Source organism: Mastomys coucha, unplaced genomic scaffold (assembly GCF_008632895.1).
Source record: "Mastomys coucha isolate ucsf_1 unplaced genomic scaffold, UCSF_Mcou_1 pScaffold16, whole genome shotgun sequence".
NCBI classification, from domain to species: Eukaryota; Metazoa; Chordata; class Mammalia; order Rodentia; family Muridae; genus Mastomys; species Mastomys coucha.
The window spans coordinates 44,466,747-44,489,662 of NW_022196898.1; the positions used below are offsets into that span (position 1 = coordinate 44,466,747).

Consider the following 22,916-nt stretch of genomic DNA (forward strand, 5'->3'; position numbering starts at 1 on the left):
GTTTTTTGGAGGGGAAACTGGGAATGGAGAAATTTACATGTAAATAAAGAAAATATCTAATAAAAAGATGCTGAAAATTTTTAATGTATTTTTTTAGATTTACTTATTTTATTATTTAAGTGTATGAATGTTTTGCCTGCATGTAGGTATGTGTACCATGTGCATGCCTGGTGCCTGTTGAGGTCAGAAGAGGGCATTACATACCCTGGGACTGGATTTACAAATTGTTGTGAGCCACCAGGTCCCCTGCAAGAACAAGTGCTTTTACCTGTCAAGCCATCTCTAAAGCCCCCTAATGTTTTTGACATCTTTGTCAAATACTATTTGGTGGTAGCTGTACCAGCAAGCCCCAGTGATCCTCCTGTCCCAGTCCCAACAGTACTGGGGTTATAGATGCATGTGGCCATACAGGATTTTATGTAGGTACTGTTCTTCACCAGTTTCTCAGACAGGGTCCATTGTTGAATAGCTTGCCAGATTCTGCTAGACTAGCTAGTTCACAAACCCCAGGGCTCCTCCTGTCTCTGCTATTCCAGTGCCTAGGTTACAAGCATAAGTCACTGTAGCTTTTTACATGGATTCTAGGGATTGAATACAGGCAGGGGAAGCCCTAACTGGCTTTGACATCTCTTTAGTACTTTACTGAATTTTTAAACTAAAACTTTTTTTACATTTACTTTACATAAATAAATGTATATTCTTGTACATTTGTGTTTGTGTATGTGTTTATGCGCACAGCAGTGTTACATGTGTAGAAATCAGAGGACAACTTACAGGAGTTGGTTCTCTCCTGCTATCATGTATGTCCTGAGAATTAACCTCAGGTCATTAGCTTGTTGGCAAGCTCATTTACACACTGAGCCCCCTTGCTGGCCTTAGTACTGATTTTTGAATGCTAGTTTTGGATCCTGCTACTTTGCAGAAATGTTTATTAGTTCAAAGAGTGTTCTGATGGAACTTTTAAGTCTTTTAAGTATAGGATCATATTATCTGCAATTATGATTAGCTTTGCCTGTTCATTCTCTGTTTTCATCCATTTACTTCTTTCATTACTGCTCTTGCTAAGAATTAAGCACTATTGAGTAAGAGCAGAGACTGGACATCCTGATTTCAGTTTCTTCCTTAGCTAGTCTAATATTGGACTTAGGTTTGTCATATATATTCTTTAGTATGTTGAGGTTTCTTCTAATACCCTCAAAGCTTTTTATCATGCAGGGATACTGTAGTTCTAAAATGATTTTTTTATATCTATCAAGGTAAGCATATGTGATTTCTGTCCTTAGGGCTGTTTACATGCTTCACTACATTTATTGGTTTGTATATGTTGAACTGTCATAGCATCCCTGTAATGAAGTCAGCTTGGTCATGGTGTATGAGCTGCTGCTGTTATTGCTGCTGCTGCTTCTCCTCTTCCTCCTCCTCTTCCTCCTTTTCTACTCCTTCCCCTTTCTCCCCTTCATCCCCTCCTCTCATCTTCCTCCTTTATCTTTTCCTCCTCCTCTTCCTTGTTTTCTGAGACAGTGTAGTAGAGTCTCTACTCCCCAGAACTCTTCCATTAGCCCCCAATCTTTTAACCATTTATTTCTTATTTCTCCACAATTTGCCCACACTAATCAACCACCAATCCACTTTCTGTCTCTATTGTAGGACAGTAGCTATAAATATATGTATAAAGTGTGACCTTTTATGACTGAATTTTTTTCTACTTAGCATAATGTTTTCAAGTTTCCCCATGTTATAGCATGTGTTACTACTTTCATTATGCGGCTGCACAATACATTATGCAGACATTCATTCTTTTCCTTTTGGTTCTGGGAATCGATCCCTCAGCTTTCAGTATGCAGGCAGGACGTCTACTAGCTAAGGCCTAGCTCCCCGTGACTTACTGTGTGTCTCTTTGTTAGCCGATAGACACTGGACATTTACACTGGGCTCTTAGGAGTAGTACTGCTATTAATATATTTGTACATGTTTCTTTGTGATAAAATTTATAGTCTCATATTTTTATAGAGATTCTGTGTCATATAATTAACTGTTTAGCTCTGAGGAGCACACCTTAACATTTTAAGTATGTGGAGGATGTGATTGCAGTTGGCTCAGAGCAGGTTCTGTCAAGTGGAAGACATCATCTATCCTGTTGTTTATTTTTATTTATACTTTAAAAGGTTTGTTGATTTACATTTGTGCATCTCTGTGTGAGTGGAAGTACACATGAGTGTGCTGGTGTGTGTATGTGTGGAGGCCAAAAGAGGCCCTTAGATGTCACCCTTATCACACTCTGTTTCTTCTATTGAGCCAGAGTTTTCTTGGCTAGCTCGATGCCAGCAAGACCTAGTAACCCTCCGCCCTTCTGCTGGAGACATATGCTTGCTGGAACCTTCAGCTTGTTACATGGGTGCTGACATCCAGGCCCCAGTCCTCACCGTGGAACGTGTGCTCAGCTGCCCCAGCTCTGTCTTGTTTATAATGACACTGGAAGCTTTGTCTTTTTACTTCTATTCAGAATAACTTATTTTGTTGTTGTTTTTCAAGACCAAATTTGTCAAACTGTAAGTCTTTCAAATGTTTTACTAAAACTCTGTAGTCATTCAGTTAGTTTATATTTATGTAAGTTGTGTCCTGAAGACCCAGTTCTGTTAATGAGTTTTTTTCCCTTATACTTGTGTAAGTCTGCTCTGAGACAGATGACCTGGAGCTATTCTTATCCTTCATGTTGGTTTGGAATGGAGTTCTGAGATGTACTCTTTTATTCTATGTTCTATGGCTAGGGCACACTGTCATCTAGGGATGAAAGTAGGCTAGAAAAAAAACACTGTTACTATTAGTTGGTACCACTTTGCATTTCCAAACAAGTAGCAAAGTTCCTCAAGCTGGTGCGGAAGGTGCTTTGAATTGTCCATTGTCTTAGCTGTGATAACAGTTGACAAAAATCTAAAGAGTATAGTTTACCTGGCTGGGAGATGGCTCAGTGGTCACAGCACTCACTGAGCAAGTATGAGTACCAGAGTATGGATCCTCAGAACCCCAAGGTAGTAGGAGTACGTGGCGGAGACTGTTCATTTCATCACAAAATAGGAAGCACAGAAACAGCTGGTTGCTCGGCTTCCCTCAGTAAGCCTCCAAATGGGCTGTGTGGGGCTTCTGAGCTTCTCACCTTCCTATGGTAGGGCGCTGCTTGGGTTTGATCTGCATCTTTCTACTTGAAAATAAAACTCTTCTGAAGCGGGGCTGGAGAGATGGCTCAGTGGTTAAGAGCACTAGCTGCTCTTCCAGAGATCCAGAGTTCAAATCCCAGCAACCACATGGTGGCTCACAACCATCTGTAATGGGTTCTGATGCCCTCTTCTGGTGTGTCCGAAGACAGCTACAGTGTTCTTACATATAATAAATAAATAAATCTTTAAAAAAAACAAAAAACAAAAAAACCCCAAAAACTCAGCCGAGGAGTGGTGGCACACACCTTTAATCCCAGTACTTGGGAGGCAGAGGCAGGTGAATTTCTGAATTTGAGGCCAGCCTGGTCTACAAAGTGAGTTCCAGGACAGCCAGAGCTATAGCCAGAGCTATACAGAGAAACCCTGTCTTGGAAAAAAAAAAAAAAAAAAAGAAAAACAAAACAAAACAAACTCTTCTGAAGCAGAAGAGTCTCTTTTTGAATAAACTTATTTTGGACTGGGGGATGACTCAGCGGTTAGGAGCACTAGATGCTCTTGCAGAGGATGGGTGTGGGGCGAGTTCTATGGCTCAGAACAACCTGTAACCTTAGCTCCAGGGAATCCTACGCCCTCTTCTGACTTCTTTGAACACTGCATTCATATGTGTAAACCTACTCACAGAGACACACATAGTTCAAAAAAGGAATCTTTTTAAAAAGTTAATTTACTTTTCCTTTTCCACTTTGCTTACTGATTCTCCTAAACCCTGTCACTCTCCCTCCCGTATTAACAATGAAAATGTGTACCACAGAGGCTCTTATCAGACATAGCGGCACTGCTTTGGCATAGTTTTGACCCATCCTGTCTTTGATGCCAGTGTGAAGTCAAGAAATCTATTTCTACTTCATAATGATGAAGGGTTCTTTATGAGTAGAGAAATATATTTGTTTTGTTGGGCATGCAGATGCCACCTGTGACAAAACAAAGTATAACACTGATTTGTACTGTTAGTTATGCTTGGGATGGACGTCTGTGCTAGCCTTTAGCTCATAGTATATTTCTGGAGGGGAGACTGCAAAGGCATGTGAATATGGATATTAGATAACTGTAAAGGAAAGGAGCTAGGCATTTGTTTTCTTATATATGTAGAAAATTGTTTTAAGTTTTAAGTTTCTTTAATTTGTTTATAATTAACCAGTACAAGAGATTAAGTCTCCCACATTCTAGGATAATGTGCTTTTTTTGCCTTTTGTTTTTTTTTTTTACTAGCTTTGGGACCATCTGGATCATACAATGTTTTTACAAGATTTTAGACCATTTCTAAGTAGCAATCCACTGGACCAAGATAACAGAGCCAATGAGAGAGGTCACCAAACTCACACTGACTTTTGGGGACCAAGTCGGCCTCCAAGGTTGCCAATGACAAGAAGATACAGGTCTCGGGGAAGTACTCGTCCCGACAGATCGCCAGCTATCGAAGGGTGAGTTGTTGTTTTGAGTTCTTAAGGGCTGTTTAGATTGTTACTGGCACAATATAATCTTTATAAAGTCCTCAGACTTTTGTGGACAAGACAGAAATATAAACAAGGATGAAAATGAAGCTAAATTGAATGCCATATTCAAGAATTATCATTTAAAGATTGGTGATAAAATAGAGAGTGGTGGGCTGGAGAGATGGCTCAGTGAGCGGTTAAGAGCACCAGCTGCTCTTCCAGAGGTCCTGAGTTCAATTCCCAGCAACCACATGGTGGCTTACAATCATCTGTAATGCCTTCTTCTGGTATGTCTCAAGAAGTGTACTCACCTACATGAAATAGATAAATCTTTTAAAAAAAATAGTCTATATATTACACTGTATTATAAGTAACTGTTTGTTATTTTATATATTTCTGGGACAAAATATTTGGCAAAAGCAATTAAGGGGAAAAAGGTTTACTTTAGCTCCCAGTTCACGGGACAGTGCATCATGGTGAGACGCAGAGATGAGTGTTGCTGCTCAGTTCTTTTTCCTGTTTAGTCAGCTCATGCCATCATCCCATGGAGTGTGCCACCCAAGGCAACCATGGGTCTTCTACCTCAACTAAATGACCCTATTCTAGAAAATCCCAAACCCAGAGATTTGTTTCCATGGTGATTCTAGATCCTGTAAAATTGATGCTCAAGATTAATGATTTTGGAAACCAAAAAGCATAACTGCTTTAAAAAGACACCAAACACTAAACCAGACACTATTGTGGATGCCAAGAAGTGCATGCTGACAGGAGCCTGATATTGCTGTCTCCTGAGAGGCCCTGCCAGAGCCTGACAAATACAGAGGCAGATGGTTACAGCTAACCATTGGACTGAGCACGGGGTCCCCAATAGAGGAGTTTAGAAAAAGGACTGAAGGAGTTGAAGGGGTTTGCAACCCCATAAGAAGAACAACAATATCAACCAACCAAGATCCCCCAGAACTCCCAGGGACTAAGCCATCAACAAAAGAGTATACATGGCTCCAGCTGCATACATAGCAGAGGATGCCTTGTCATGCATCAGTGGGAGGAGAGGTCCTTGGTCCAATGAAGGCTCAATAGATGCTCCAGTGTAGGGGAATCTAGGGCGGGGAGGTGGGAGTGGATGGGTGGGTGGGTGGAGGAACACCCTCATAGAAGCAGGGGGAGGGAGGATGTGATGGGGTGTTTCTGGGAGGGAGGGAATCTGGGAAAGGGGATAACATTTGAAATGTAAATAAAGAAAATATCCAATAAAAAAAATGAAAAACAAAAACCAAGATGACTAAGTCACTAAATCACTAAAATCAGGAGAGTGGAGAACTCACTCTTTTGAAAACTAAGAGTCAGTGCAAGGCTGCAGAGATGGTGGCTCAGAAGTTAAGAGCACTGGCTGCTCCTCTAGTGGTTCAGGTTCAATTTCCAGTGCCCACAAGATGGCTCAGTTGTAACTCCAGGTCCAGAGGATCTGTTGCCCTCTCCTGGTTTTTGCACTGCATACACAGACATACATGTAGCCAAAATACTCATACACATAAAAAAACCACATTTGATTTAAAATAAAAATAGGCGTAAGCACAAAAAAACACAGTCCACCTTTGTAGATACTGTGGGTACTTATCTGGAAAATTCAACAGAATAAAATAAAGTATGATAGATTAAAGAATTCAACTAAGTAACACAATGATAGGCAACAAAACTGTTTTTAGCGGTATTCCATTTAAAATGAAAAGAAGTCACAGTTGAGTGTGGTGATCCGATGTACTTGACTCCAGTACCTGGGTGGCAGAGACAAGGTTTGCTGTTGGGTTAAGGTCAGTCTAGTCTACATTTTAAATTCTAAGGCAGTGAAGGCTCCATAATGGAATACTATCTCAAAACAAAGCAATTACCTACAAATGGGGCACTGCTAAGGCAGCTTGGTTGGCAAAGTACCTTCCTGAAAAGCATGAGGACCTGAGTGTGGATCCTGAGCACCCATGTGAAAGCGAGTGTGGTCACAAGTGTCTGTAGCCTTGAGGGAAGGGGATGTAGACAGGATCCCTAGAGCAGTCTAGCCAAGTGGTGATCAGTAGCATCACCTAGAGACCCGGTCAAAATGATTTTATTGGACCAAGATAATAAGAACAATAAAAGCATTTGCATTTGGTGAGATTACAGTGTTTTAAAGATATGCCAGCATGTTAAGAAGTAGGACTTGAACTTTCAGTCTAGCATCTTTTGTCTTCATGGAAGTGTAAATGGAACACAGAATATTGTTGGGACATATTTCTCTACCCACAAAGCAGTCTTCCTAGTAGTTGTGTTACTTGTTTTGAAAGTACATTTCAATTTTCTCTTATAGGTTATATTAAATTAATTTATTGTTTATTTTTACTGTGGCTTCTACCTCATAACAACTTCTGTTTATTTGAATAGCAGTGTAACTTTTTAAAATCTGCTTGTCAGGCCCTCAGATGCACTTACTTAACATAGCCAACATCTTAAGATCCTGCTCACCTATTTCAATAGATAGTACTTTTATTTTTTTTTTTATTTTTTTTTTATTTTTTTTTTTTTTATTTTTTTTTGGTTTTTCGAGACAGGGTTTCTCTGTGTAGCCCCGGCTGTCCTGGAACTCACTCTGTAGACCAAGCTGGCCTCGAACTCAGAAATCCGCCTGCCTCTGCCTCCCAAGTGCTGGGATTAAAGGCATGAGCCACCACGCCCGGCTGGATAGTACTTTTATTTAAGAAAGTTGCTATTGGGAGCTGGAGAGATGGCTCAGTGGTTAAGAGCATTGACTGCTCTTCTGAAGGTCCTGAGTTCAAATCCCAGCAACCACATGGTGGCTCACAACCACCCATAATGAGATCTGGCACCCTTTTCTGAAGAGTCTGAAGACAGCTACAGTGTAATTACATATAATAAATAAATAAATCTTTAAAAAAAAAAGAAAGTAGCTGTTGAAGATTAGTCTTTGTGAGGTTATCAGAGTGTTCTAATGAGGAGTTCCTCTGAAATATGCATTTCCTGTGGCTATTCGCTGACATAGAACACTTTTGCTAACATAAAAGTAAACTCACATTATTCATTTATTCTACAATTATTTATTGAATGCTCAAAATCTATAGGTAGGTGTTTAAATTATATCTCATTTGTGAGTAATCACAGCCAGAACATACTAGCTCACTTCACCTTCATATGAAGCTGACTTGTGCCAGAAGATCCACGTGTCAGTTGATATCTGGGGGTATCGTGTCTTAATAGCTACCTAATACCACCTTTGGATTTCTCAAATACCAAGAAATACAAATGAACAGAGGATTGTTTGGTTTGTGTAGAGTTGATGGAAACCGAATGGTCTTTAGAAGGAATTTCGTTTTTTGTTTTGTTTTGTTTTTTCGAGATAGGGTTTCTGGAACCTGGAACTTACGCTGTAGACCAGGCTGACCTCGAACTTAGAAGTCTGCCTTCCTCTGCCTCCCAAGTGCAGGGATTAAAGGCGTGCGCCACCCCTCTTTAGAAGGAATTTCATTCAGATTATTAATGTTTCACCTTCAAGTCTTTAGAATGGTAAAATATTTGTATCTGTTAGTTCTGTTTAATTAACTTTTGACAAATAATAGAGGTACATGGTTTGCACATAGCACATTAAAACCTATCTTTATTTTAATACCCTCTCCACCCCTGTTCTCAAAGACATATCTCATAGTCTCAGCTAATTCAGAACTTGTGTTCTCTCTCCCTCTCTCTCTCTCTCTCTCTCTCTCTCTCTCTCTCTCTCTCTCTGTGTATATATATATATATATGTGTGTATATATATAAAATAATAGCCTGGCCTTGAATTTTTGATCCTCCTACATCCACTTCCTGAATATGAGGATTACAGGCTTGCACCACCATGCCCCATTTGTGAAGTGTTGGGAATTGAGCCAGGCTGGGGCTTTGTGCAAGCAAGGCAAGCACCTCATTAACTAAGGTACATCTGCACCCAGAAAGGCCTTTGATTGTTAGCCTGCATCTAAGAAGGCTTTCTACCTTCTTAGATGGTAGTTTTTAAGAAGTCATCCCTAAATTTTAGCGCCATAGCTTTTTGATACCAATCACAACTTAGGTTTTTGGTTTTTTGAGACAGAGTTTCTCTGTTTAGCTCTGGCTGTCCTGGAACTCACTCTGTAGACCAGGATGTCCTCGAACTCAGAAATCTACCTGCCTCTGCCTCCCAGTGCTGGGATTAAAGGCACGTGCCACCATTGCTGGGCTCCAACTTAGGTTTTGAGAATTGACATTGGTTGTTAACCTTCCCCCTTATTTTAAAAATATTAGTGTTTTCTTTTTAAATGGATTAAAAGACAGTGTAGTGGCTATTCCAAAGTCTGATAAACCAGCAGTGATTTTCTCTGAAGAAAATGTCAGGCAAGACAATACTGATTTTCCTCAAGGCCCTCCAATAGTTTCTTCTATACCTATAACCAGACTCAAGGCAAAACAGGCCCCTAGAGGGGAGGTAGAAAGTGTAGCCCATGAGGAAATGAGCTACATTACTGAGGAGCTTAATGAGTTTGCTAATTCATTCAAACAGAAGTCTGGGGAATATATGTAGAAATGGATTTTAAGGGTGTGGTATAATGGTGGAAGTAACATAAAACTAGATCAGGCTGAGTTTATTGACATGGACCCTCTGGGTGGAGATTCTAGGTTTAATATGGAAGCTTGCACAGTTAAAAAGGGTGTCAGAAGTTTGTTTGAATGGTTGGCTGAAGCGTTTATCAAAAGATGGCCTACTGAAAAGGGAGTTGGAGATAGATGCCTGATATCCCTTGGCTTAGTGCTGATGAAGGAATTTTAAGGCTCAGGAAAATTGCAATGCTAGAGTGGATATGTTGTATAAAACCTAATCCTCCACAATGGGAAGCCCCAGAAGATAGGCCCTTTACGAATCCTATAAGACCTAAACTGGTGAGAGGGGCACCAGCACATTTGGAGAGTTTTGTTTTTGCCCTTTTCCTTGTGCCAGACCTTAGGGTTGGAGATGCTGCTGCTCAATTAGATTAAATGCAGTGGGCTTAATTGGACCCCGAGGTAACAAGGGCCAGGTAGCAGCATTGAATCACCAGAGACAAGGTGATTGTAGTTATTATAATGGACAGCATAGACAAAACAATGTTTATAATGACATAGTCCATAATGGTCAGCACAGGAGGGGTAAAATTTATAATGGCATGACTTGTTTGGATCTTTGGTGCTATGGTACTGGCTAATAATCAGTCGTGGTGTTTCCAGGCATGAAATAGGACACCTACTCATATCTGTTTGATCTGTATAAGCAAAAAATTCTCAGACAAGTGAAAGAAAGGCTACATTGAATCATGGCAAAAGGCAGTCTTGGCCAGTCAATCAATTTCCAGACTTGAGCCAGTTTGCAGACCCAGAACTCCTTGAATGAAGGGGTGGCCAGGTGCCCCTGAGGAAGGATCTTGATAAGACACCTAAAAGTTTTGCTGTTAGTCTTTCTCCAGTTCTTTCCCAGAGGGACTTACAGCCTTTTACAAGGGTAACTAACCGTACAATGTAAGAAAGGAAATAATCAAACTTTCTGGGGTCTATTGGATATTGGTTCTGAATTGATGCTGACCCCAGGAGATCCCAAGAAACATTGTGGCCCTCCAGTTAAAGTAGGGGCTTATGGAGGACAGGTGATTAATGGAATTTTGACTGATGTCCGACTTACAGTAGGTCCCTGAATACATCCTGTGGTCATTTCCCAAGTTTCAGAATGAATAATTGTGATAGATATACTTAGAAATTGGCAGAATTCTCACATTGGTTCCCTGACCTGTGGAGTGAGGGCTATTTTGGTTGGAAAGGCTAAATGGAAGCCTTTGGAGATGCTTCTGCCAAAGAAAATAGTGAATCAAAATAGTATTGTATTCCTGGAGGAATTGCAGAAATTCTTGCTACCATCAAGGACTTGAAAGATGCAGGAGTGGTGGTTCCCATCACATCTCCCTTTAACTCTCCTATCTGGCCAGTGCAGAAGATGGATCATGGAGAATGACAGTTGACTATGGAAAACTAAATCGGGTAGTAACTCCGATTGGAGCTGCTGTACCAGATGTAGTTTTGTTTTATTTTGTTAAGAACACATTTGTATAGTTATTCTTCCAATTTCTTTAACATCAATTGGTATATAAGTTGAGATACTAAAAGAACGTTCCTGAGAGACATTACCCCATTGTAAATTTACAAATGCATTCATGATTGTACGTGAAATAGTTATACCATGTTAGGCATATTGTTATTGTTTCATGTGGACATGAGATATTATTCGTGTCAAGTTGACAAGGGGTAGATTGTAGTGGCTCTTCCTGGTTGTCAACTTGACTATTATTTGTAATGCACTACAATCCAGAATTGGAAGGCTCCCTTGTGATCCTGATCTTGAGGCTGGGCGATACAAGTTTCTTACCTGGATCTTGGCATGGAGATCTTGAGGCATAGTGGCTATGAATCCCAGGAGGCTAAGGCAAGGAGATCTCTGAGTTCATCTGGGACTGACAGCATTACAGAGAGGTAGCTGCAGTTACACTTTGATATGTAATCTTACAAATTTTTAAATAAACATGCTGGGCAGTGGTGGCACATGCTTTTAATCCCAGCACTTGAGAGGCAGGAGGATTTCTGAGTTCGAGGCCATCCTGGTCTACAGAGTGAGTTCCAGGACAGCCAGGGCTACACAGAGAAACCCTGTCTCGAAAAACAAACAAACAAAAAAGTTAAATAGACATAGACATAGTGTATGTAGTTGAAATAGGCTCAATCATATACATGTTTTATTATTTTATATAAATGTATCTCTTCATATACATCCATTTTGGCCCTATCTAGAGGTTCTCTTAATGATTCCAACAAACATTGCTTTTCCTCTGTACCAATGGCTTTTTTAGATGTTTTGTACACAATAATGAGCACAGTATGAAAAAGTATCTTTTTGTGGATTTTAAGTACTAAAGAGGAATAGTAAGCAAAATGTTGAGTGTTGAGCAGTACTGAGTGTGAGGTAGCATGCTGGGGATGGAGAGAAGGGATGTGGGAGACGTAAAGGTTCCAGAAGGACTCAGCAAAGGCCTTATTGAAAAGGTTAAGTATGTGAACAGACAAAGGAAGTGAAGGGAGCTAGAACATCCCCCCCCCCCCAAGGAGATACACCAATGTGGAGGAGAATTAATGGAGAATATTAGGAGATGAAGTCTCAGGGAAGTTTCTGGAGTGTGGCTGGCAAGGTAGGTATTCAAACATAGAAAGAATCTAAGGGCTTTTACTCCAGTGAACCCTTAGGTTTAACTTATGTCTATCCACTATGTGGAGAGCAGAGTAGAGCACTGAGGGCAGGGGAAGAGTTGGAGAGCCATCTAAGAAGCCACTGCCTTAACCTAAGCCAGAAATTCCAGTGACTGAGATGAGAATAATAAAGACTTGCTTGAGTTTAACGTTGTGTGTGGGCTACAGCATGTAACAGAAACAGAGAAAAGGAGGACAGTAAGGTTGCTGGCCTGAGCGACTAGAAATGTGGGGACACTGTAACATGGAGCACTTAAGAAGAACAGTTTGGAAGAAAAAATTGGTGATTAATTTGGGACATAGTGAGTTTGAAGTGTTTATACACATTCAAGTGGATATATCAAGTGCAGGTAGTGAGCAGACAGCACATTTGGCTGGAAATGAAATATGGAAGTTAGTGCCTGTTTGTGGTATTTTAATTTAGAAAGTTGGATGTAAGAAGAAGTCAAGATAGAAAATAGAATTTCTTGGCATGGTAACCTATACCTGTGTTTCCAGCACTTAAGAAGCTAAAGCAAGGGAATTGCTATGAGTCTGAAGCCTCCTGTATTCCATAGCAAGTATCAGTCCAGCCAGTGCTACACAGTGAGATCTTGCTTCAAGGAAAAACCAAACCAAACCAAAAAACAACAGAAAGAAAAGAAAAAGGGAAAACAGAACTCAGAGAACAGCCCTTGGAGAATGAGCCGGGCACAACATAGAACTGTGTGAGGAGTCTCCTGGGACTCAGTGTGGGACTACCCTCTACATTTGTGGGTTCATTTTGCTTTTCTGTAGAGTTGTTGAAAGTGCAAATACATCTACCTTCCTCACAAACTTTTAACTTTTACCTTTAATAAGAAATTATGTAACCTCAAGAACTATAGCACAAAAGTCAGTCTAAATAGTGTGTATATTGGCTGAGGGTAATTTCTGAACAAAAACTTACTGAGACCAGCAGTCTCTCTTTCGTACTTTTGATAAAACTCAGCCTACTTCTAATGTGTAGAGGGTAAGGAACATAGAATGAAGAATGAGCCCCTGTTAAGGAGGTGACTGGCAGACTCTGCATTTGTAACAGGCTGGCTGCAGAACTTAGGGGAAGAGGCTGCTTTCTCACTGTCTGCCTGCTTGTCAGTTCACCAGTGTGGTCATTGACTCTTTGTGCGCCTGGTAAGCAGGAGGGGCTTGTGTGAGTTACTTCAGCTGACAATTACTGTCTCATTCGTTCTGCAGCTCTGGCATTGAGGAACAGCTTAGCTAGGCAGTTCTGGCAAAGGGTTCCAGTTAGATGATAGTTAGCATACCTACTACGAGGGTAGTCATTTGAATACTTGAACTGGACATGGAAGATCTGCTTCCAAGATGGCTCTTTCACTTGAGAATTAGCAGGAGGCCTTAGTTTGGTGATATGTTTCTCTTTGTAGAGTTTTCCCTGTCCCCATGACTTGGCAGCACTTTTAGAGTAGGTGATCGAATATAGATAGAGGTAGAAGGAAAGAAATCAGGATAACTTTTGGTATTCTAATCTTGCAAGCCACAGTCCCTTCTGTCATATCTTATCTTGAAGAGGTTAATCAATTACTAAGTCCAACCAAGTTTGAAGGGAGAGAAGTATTGAATAGTTTGTAGACGTATTTGTCCTGTAGTCTGATATTGGCTGATAATCAGCATAGTCAAAGTTATATTGATTAGCTTAATGCCCCTTTAAAAGAGGAAATGGGTCCAGAATTCCACTGAGGCAGCATCCTTTGGACCCTTTCTCACCCTGGTGTCAAAGATCAAGGAAATATTTTGAAAACCACATCATAACATCAGGTCATTTCCTATCCTAATTAAAAGAATTGTGTTAGTCTAAAAATGGCAGAACTCACAAAGAGCAATAATGAACACATATGCCGCAGGTAGTGGACTGACTTCTGTTGGTGTCTTTTTTATAACAAGCAGTGGAAACTGTTGGGGTTTAGAGTGTTGATTGTTGACTAGTCAGCCATGATTGTCGTAGAATACTTCTCTGCGCTGTTTTATCTCAGTTTTCCTCTCTTTTAACAGAATAATACAACAGATCTTTGCAGGATTCTTTGCAAATTCTGCCATTCCTGGATCCCCACACCCTTTTTCTTGGTAAGTGACCATTCTTTATCTATATCACATTGCTTGAGTAGTACCATTTTAGGTGCTAGCATTTCTGTACCATAGAGAGAGAAAACCTGCATAGGTGAGTATGTGGATATGCTGAGGATATTGGATTACTTTTTTTTTTTTTTTAACCAAACCCAAACTCAGTCAGAGCTCACTTTTCCTTGTTGATGTTCAGGACAACTGGCCTGTTCCCCTAAGATATAGCTCGACATGCCTGGTTGTTTTCTGTCTTGATCTGAGTTATATTGGGTGTGGAGTGAGATGGTCCCTGCCAGGCTTTGGATCCGTTTCTCCAGTTTTCCTTATGGGCCACACAGGAGGAATTCCTGAAGTTGAGAACAACATATCATTTTACCTTCATTTCTTAAAGTAAGAAAGTTTCTCAAAACGAACAAAGACACACTTAGTTCAGTATCAGTGACACTTAGGTGTGGTAGGGCTTGCCGACGTTGTCTTCCTAGAGCTGCCTTTCCTGCAGTTATTTGTGATTTCTAACATGCTGCAGAAGGGCTCTCTGTCCAGTCCCTCCCCACGTTTGCTCCACTTTATAGCCTCTGGTTACTTTAGCTGTGGTCTAGCTAGAGCCTATGCCTGTCACCCAAGGCACTGCACCAACACCACCAGGAAAGAAGTCTGGCCAAGTCCCTTTGTCAGTGCTTGAGCCACAATTCACAGGAACTGCTGTGGCTGCTTTTCTACCAAAAGTCCTTACTGTGCAGGGCACGTGCCGCCTCTTTGAATGAGGGAAGTCTGCTGTAGATTTGGGCCAGCCAAAACACAAAGTTTTTTTTTTTTTTTTTTAAGCCACAGGGTCCTGTAGCAGTTAGGGGGCATCACATTTTGTCCCAGTTAGGTAAAAATTGTTGAGAATAAAATAATCTGCTTAACTTTTCAAATACAGAGACTTTGCTTGCTAGATTGTAGAGGACTAGTGACTTAGAGCTCTGAGAGAGCAGGACTCCACTGCGAGATCCACTGTATATACGACAGAGAGCCTGGTCATCCCACCTAATCCTGTCTGTCTCATCTCACGTATAGGAGCGGGATGCTGCACTCCAACCCTGGGGACTATGCTTGGGGTCAGACAGGGCTTGATGCCATTGTAACCCAGGTGAGGAGCTACCTTTTGAGCGGGTGTCTGTCTGATGTGTCTCATGGTTCCACAGGCTCCTGCATTCCTTCTGCTGCTTTCTGAAATGTCATTCTCTCTGCTCTCACCGATAGTGTGAGCTAAGTGGATGGATGGGCTATGGGCGTAGTCTGGTTTCCAGGCATTCCAGGATTTCTAGAGAGTGACTTTACTACTGGAAGAAGTAGATATTTAAATCCTGTAACAAGCAGTTCACTGTGATTGTCCCTCTTGTTCAGTCCTGAAGAACAGATACTTCACGGAAGAATAGGGTCTCCCATGTTGAAGCAGGGGTTTCTGCTAGACCAAGCAAAGAAGGGGAAGGAAGCAGATGAGAGCTTCCTGTGCTGTATAATTGCTTCCACTTGTTTATGCTCATTTTAACTTGACTGGTTTTCATTTCCCTGTGGACTGCTGAGAATAGAAAGCATGTTGTTTATTTCTAAGTCTTCTCATAGACAGTAATATATCCATCTCTTGGCTTTTGCTGTTTTCCATACTCCCATGCCTGCCTTCTGACTGAATAAAAATTTGAACCAGTTTACTATTGGTTTTTAGTAAGTTATAATTTTATCCAGGACATCACAACTCTTTTGGTATCTTAAATGTACTTAATGCCCAAGGGTGGGCCTTTCAGTTACGAGTCTTCCTTATAATCATGGTTTACACTGGCGTCACTCTGACATTGGAAAGCAGCTGTGAGTATTCCAGCACCCGGAAGGAGTCCTGCAGAAGTTAAGAGCAGCCAGCATTTTTAGTGTCTGTACTGTTTGTTCTCAGCCGGAAAGGCTCTCCTCAGTTATGGCGATAATGAGCATTGCTGCCTCTTCTTTTTGTAGCTTCTAGGACAGCTGGAAAACACAGGTCCCCCTCCAGCTGACAAGGAGAAGATCACATCTCTCCCAACAGTGACAGTAACTGAGGAGCAAGTCAGTAAGTTGATTTTCTTATTTGTTCTGTCTTAGTATGACATCTGACTGAACATTCATTGCGTTTTTCTTCTAAAGGTATGGTTCCCTAATATTTCTGTCTGGCTACCAGCTATGGAGGGCCTAGTTAGCATGCTTACTTTCTAGGTCCCACAAGAAACAGATACTTGATTACTATTGGAAACAAAACTCACCAAGTGATTTAAAAAGCTGTAGAAAATAGTGTTGGGCCCATGATCCCATAGGGAGGAGAAGAGGACAGATATGAGACTACAGATTCATTTCACATGTAAGGGCCAGTCAGGGAAATAGAGACATGGTTTGAAAACCTTTTTACCACCTAAACTTGAAACTTGTCTTGCAGTTTGAAGGTTTTCTAAAAAAACTCCCCACCTCCCTATCTGGTCAGACTCTCTCACTGCTCCTCAAGTCAGAGACCATTCCAGATTTAATAAAAGGACAGTTTATATCTGACTCAAACAGCACAGTCCTGCTGGTGTTCTTCCGTGACCTCACCTTTCTGAAAGGGGGGTCCTCAGATGGAGGAGTGAGGGTGTGAGAGATCTTTAGGAAAGTTCTCCTGGAAACATGTTAGATGCAGTGAAAAGGAGAGAGCAGAAGCAGGAACTGGGGAGACTGTTGCTGGAGTTCAGATGGGGTTCTAGTGATGGTTGCAATGCTGACAGGAAGGAAAAGACAGATTTAGACGGAAGTTTTGGATTGTCATGGAGGCACGAAGCTTTAATCCTAGCACTATTCAGGTAGAAACAGAAAGATCTCTGAGTTCAAGGCCAGCCTGGTCTACATAGTGAGTTCTAGGAAAGCCAGAGCTACATTGTGAGCTGCTAAAGAAAAGAGAGAAAGAAGGAAAGAAAAAGAAAGAAAGAGAGAAAGAAAGAAAGGAAGGAAGGAAGAAAGAAATTCAATTTTGAAAAGAGTTTTATTATTGATTACATAATAAGATGAAGGAGGCAAAAGATCATTAAAGATGATTTTAAGGTTTCAGAGCTTTAGAAAGGCAGCTCTGCCACCATCGGGTGATGACAAATCATGAACTGGCCCTGGCTGATGAAGACATGCTGTGACAGTTTTATTTCTGAATTTATTGATTCTGAGTTGCTAGCTAAGAGTCCAGATAGAAATGAGTGGAATTGTCTTGAGGTTGGTATTAGAGGGAATCAGCTGGTGTGAAGTTTTGTGTGTATTTGGATTGTTAAAGAGTTAGACTTGGGATGCTGCCTGGAAGGCTGTTGTCGCAGCTGTGACAGGAGAGTGAGAGCTGGAGTTAGGATGAGGGGTGGGAAGGAAAGAGAGGAAGAGTCTCTTAAGGGGCAGTTCTCCTCCAAATGCTTCCTCCTTGATCATCATCAGGGCCTGGAGCATAGCTCAGCCATTATACTATTAACCAGATTTCTACAATTCAGAATTTGCCACTTAGAGCTCTCACTACAGAAGCCATTTTCTCTGAGGAGAAAGGCTTCAGTTGATTGATTTAGAGACCTGAGTGCATTTGTCCTCTGTAGTTTTGACGTGCCATCTCCTGGTATGGTCTTTAACAACTTCAGAGGACCTGGGAAGTAAGGAGGAGGACAGGAGACAGGTAGTTAAGACTCTGAGTAGACATCACCAAGAGTGCTCAGTTGCCAGTGTTTTCTAGGCAGGACCTGGATGACAGAGGCTGCACACATTTGGGAAGATGCTTTCCCTGTTTTGTTTAATAGACAAATAAGTTTCTTCTTACCTGTTTTTTGTTTTTGTGGTTTGTTTTGTTTGGTTAGGCAACTTTTTTTAGATTTAGTTATTTATTTGTTTAGTGTATTTGAGTACTTTTTTTGCATGTCAGAAGAGAGCATCAGATCCCATTATAGATGGTTGTGAGCCACCATATATTTGCTGAGAATTGAACTCAGGACCTCTGGAAGAATAATCAGTGCTCTTAACTACTGAGCCATCTCTCCAGCTCTGCTTACCTATTTTTCAACTTAAAAACTCCATTTATGCCATGCAGTGGTAGTACACGCCTTTAATCCCAGCACTTGGGAGGCAGAGACAGGTGGATTTCTGAGTTCGAGGCCAGCCTGGTCTACAGAGTGAGTTCCAGGACATCCAGGGCTACACAGAGAAACCCTGTCTTGAAAAACAAAAACCAAACCAAACCAAAACCAAAACCAACCAAACAACCCCAAAAAACAAAAAAACTCCATTTATTTTGTGTATTTTGTATATGTGAGCACATGTACCCACATACACATGTGCATGTGTGGAGGTCAGGTAACTGTGGAAGTTGATTTTCTTTTTCCATTATATGGGTCCCAGGTACTAAACTTAGGTCATCAGGCTTGGTAGCAACATTTTTATTCTCTAAGCCACCTCACTGGGCCAGCTCTGCTAATTTTTCTTACTCATTACACTAAAGATTGGGCCTATTATGATTCCTACCAGGTCTTTTGAAATTGGCCCCATTTGTTTGCATATCTATTACCATTTCTGTCTCCATTATGAATACAATTCATACTTCTCATCTGCCAACCACTTAGCTATAACTTTTCTCCTGCTATAACTTTTCTCCCCCCATCCCGTTGGTGTGTATGGTGGGGGGACACCTTCATTTCTTGGGTTGTTAGAGACATCTGGTTTGGTTTTGTTCTTCTTTGTTTGTTTATGAGGTAGACTTTGTAGCCCAGGTTAGCCTTGACCGTCTGTGCTTCTGTTCCCCTATGCTGGGGTTATAGGCCTGCACCACATGCCTGGCTCTTGGTTGTTTTCCTTTCTTCCTTTTGCTTGTTACTTTAAAAGTGCACACCTTCCTCCAACAGATACGGGTTTAGAATGTCCAGTATGCAAAGAAGATTACACAGTTGAGGAGAAAGTCCGGCAGTTACCCTGCAACCACTTCTTTCACAGCAGCTGCATTGTGCCATGGTTAGAACTGGTGAGTACAGTGGCTTAGCCCGCCATAGGACAACTGGTGGGTTAGCTTTGACTGGGCGAGGCTGGTTCAGAGTAAAGATGTAGTTGCAGTTCAGAGAGCCAAGTAGATGAGATTTTGGCCTTCCGGCCAGCCCCACTGCTACTGACATTGTTTTGCTTAATTATTATCCTGCTGTAGTGCTTCTAACCACAGGACAGTGGGCTGCAGCACACAGCCCACCGTGGCACTCACTCCAGTGGCTTCTGAAGCACAGTTAGCAAATTGTGGCTGTTCCTGAGCTGACTGGGCAGAGTTGGAAAGTTATAACAGACTTGGTGTAGAATAGCCTAAGGAGTCTAGAACACTTGCTCTCTGTCCATCAAAGGTTTAATTTTTATTTTCTAATCGTACATCTCTGTGTGTGGTTGGAATGGGTATGTACAGGTGCCCTTGAAGGCCAGAAGTGGGTATTGTATTCCTTGGAACTTTGGTTACAGGCCATTGGAACCCATGGGTGCTGGGAACGGAACTCATTCTTCTGCAAGAGTGGTGCATGCTTTTACTGCTGAGCGTCTCCCAACCCCCTTTCTGCCCCTTTAAAGAAAAGGTTTGCTTAGTCTCATGAAACTCTATGAAGAAATGGTTAATAGTTACCTTTCTGTCATAGTTGAGGTCACTGTTAGCAGTTACTTTTGTTTGCTGTTAATGTATTAGCTTTTATTAACTTCTTGGCTTAGAATTCTGACCATTTTGCCAAAAATTCTATCCATGAAATATTGTGGTATGGTACTTTTCTAGTTGTCAGCTCATAGACAGGTTCCTTAAATCATAATTGGGAGCGAAGTGGCATGTGGGTATACAAGCATATGTGTACATGGAGGCAGGGGTCAACCTTAGATGTTGTTCCTTAAGAACTGTTCACTTTGATTCTTGAGATAGTGTCTCAGGGTTGGTTGACTTGGAACTAAACAGATCAGACTAGCCTGGCTGGCCACAAACCCCAGGGATCTGTGTGTCTGCCTCCTTAGTGACAGGATTACAAACATCTGTCATGGCATTTTACATGGGTTCTGCATTTATTTGTAAACATTTTACTGACTGAGCCGTCTCCCCAGCTTGATTTTGGGGTTTCTTAAGTGTTTGGTATTCCAACTTCTCGGGTCATGCTGTTCACATGGATTGATATCATTTTGTTTCAGCATGACACATGCCCAGTATGTAGGAAGAGCTTAAATGGTGAGGACTCCACTCGGCAGACCCAGAGCTCTGAGGCCTCTGCAAGCAACAGATTTAGCAATGACAGCCAGCTACATGACCGATGGACTTTCTGAAACTAAAGAGCACACCTGAGCCAGGGCTGCCTGTGTTAGTCCTGCTATCATAGCTGTAAATTGTATCAAAACTAAACAAAATAGTAGATGGACTTAGGAATCATGTAAGAAACCCCAACCCATAATATTAATGCAAATGAGTGTATCTCTTCTCTTAAATTTAAAGTTAGGACTTACAGATGGAATTGTATCGACAACCAAATGCCTCTTGTTCCTGAATTGAGTGATAGTTTTATAAGTGTGAAACTTAATTATGTCAGTTTTCTCCTGCCTGATTAGAATCAATTCCTTAAAGTCTAGGTAGGGTTCTACTGTCATGTTGTCTTGTAATGGATGTCTCTACCTCCTCCTCCAATCTCTATCCTACCATTAGTGGATTTCACAGCAAATACAGAGAAGCCAGAGCCCTGAGGTCCTGTGATATAAGTCTTTTTTTCCTTAACTGTACAAGAGTACAAGTATCTACTCTTGACCCCATTAGCAAGGTAAAACTAATTCAGGGGTCTGAGACTCTTGTGCTGTTGTGTCTCGATCATCAGAGAGCAAATCAAGAAAATTACAGTGGGAAGGGAAAATGGCTCGTCACTATGATGACACTTTGATTTTCTTATTTTAGTTCAGGAAGCACAGTTTCCCTAAAAATCCCCATGGCACGTCTTACTTAGTCTTGGGGTGGTAGAAATCTGATTTTGGTTCTTCTGTGACATTAGATTGAGCAGCATATAGACATGGAAAGACAGATGTGGGAGATTTTACTACTGAGATGTTTTTAATGACCCTCAACTCACTGTTTATTGTCTTTCATACTAGGGACCTTACAATAATTTTCTTCATAAAATAATTTCCTTCAAAAAAATAAATTCCTTCATAAAAAATAGAATTATTTTATTACTGCTTCTATACCAGTTCACAGTTTTGGTAATTCATTGTTATTTAGGAATTAAAATTGTATGTTGTCTTGTTTTAGTTTGTAAAGCCCATTTTTCATGTCTGAAACATTTCCTGTTCTGTTCAGTTCTAGCATACTTGGAATCAATCTGATCAATGTAATCATGCCCAAAACAACTTAGTTTGGGAAAGGTAGACCGCATTTTAAATTCTAACAATGCTCATACACATACTCTGTACATATGTTTAAAATGGAATAAATGGAGATTGTGGAGCATGTCATTGAGCTTCAGTGTCTCAGAAGGACACAGTGGAGACAGAGATGAGATGTTGGTGCACCAGAAAGGGCCTGGAGGTGTGCAGTAGTTCCATTTGCAGGGTGACAATAGTGTTTCATAGTTCAGAATAGTCAGAACAAGAGCTCTATAATTTGATGATGTGTTCTTCCCCAGTTTTTGATGACTCACAGTCTGATTTGGGGGTAAGTGTACGGGGTTAAAGATGTTTTTGTACTTTTTTAGAGGATGAAGAAGTTGGGAAGGGAAGTAAGAAAGGACCCTGTGGCATGGGTCCTATAATCCCAGCTATTTGGGAGGCTGACACAGGATGATCACAATTTAAAGGTTTGCCTGGGCTTTATAGTGAGTTCAAGGCCAGCCTAGATCACTTAGTGAGACTCTAGTTTAAAATAAAAATAAATAAAAAGAGGCTGGGGATATTGCTTAATGTAGAGCACTTGCTTAGTATCTCTAAGGACCTAAGTTCAGTCCTCAGTGCTCCCAAAATGTGTGCTCATGTGTACATGTGCACATGCATGCATGCAATTTAAATAGTTATAAAGAAAATGAAAAATGTGTTCTTTTGTTTGTTTGTTTTGTTTTTTTGAGACAGGGTTTCTCTGTGTAGCCCTGGCTGCCCTGGAACTCACTCTGTAGACCAGGCTGGCCTCGAACTCAGAAATCTGCCTGCCTCTGCCCCCCAAGTGATGGGATTAAAGGCGTGCGCCACCACCGCCCGGTGAAAAATGTGTTCTTATATCCTCTCATGCTATGTCTTCATAGGGGGTATTTACTCGGATGATGTGACCTGTTTATTGTGGTTAGATTATGAAATATAGTCTGAATATACACAATGGCTTTGGGTTGGGAGGAGAATGTGGGTAAAGGAGAATTCTGTTACGATTATTTGATCACTCTTCTGGATTAAGCTGTACTGAAGTTGTAGTTTTTGAGTAAAATATTATCAGTTATTTCAAAAACGATTTTGATAGCTCAGAAAAGTCCATCTTTTCACTGTGTTCAGAGATCTCAAGATGGTTGGTGTTTTCAGTTACAATTTAAGAGCTAGAAGTAGAAATTTTTTTAAAAAGATTTATTATTATAAATAAGTACACCGTAGCTGACACACCTCAGACACACCAGAAGAGGGCGTCAGATATCATTACAGATGGTTGTGAGCCACCATGTGGTTGCTGGGATTTGAACTCAGGACCTTCCGAAGATCAGTCAGTACTCTTACCCTCGCCAGCCCCTAGAAGTAGAAATTAATTTTACTTAATATGGAAACAAAGTAATAGGCAGGGAACTCCCTTTCTGATGTGCAGTGTAACACACAGACCATGTTACTTTAACTTTCTACA

At 41.0% G+C, this 22,916-nt stretch overlaps 1 protein-coding gene across 1 annotated transcript in view; it reads left to right on the top strand.

The window, feature by feature from the left end:
- Positions 1-21,557, top strand: part of Rnf115 (ring finger protein 115) — a 66,993-nt gene extending 45,436 nt beyond the window's left edge. The window contains exons 4-9 of the mRNA XM_031374913.1: positions 4,425-4,636; positions 14,000-14,071; positions 15,128-15,200; positions 16,058-16,151; positions 18,964-19,079; positions 20,258-21,557. Of these exons, the coding sequence (XP_031230773.1) occupies positions 4,425-4,636; positions 14,000-14,071; positions 15,128-15,200; positions 16,058-16,151; positions 18,964-19,079; positions 20,258-20,389 (699 nt within the window). The 3' untranslated portion in view covers positions 20,390-21,557. The remainder of the gene's footprint in view (positions 1-4,424; positions 4,637-13,999; positions 14,072-15,127; positions 15,201-16,057; positions 16,152-18,963; positions 19,080-20,257) is intronic.
- Positions 21,558-22,916: the final 1,359 nt, after the last annotated feature.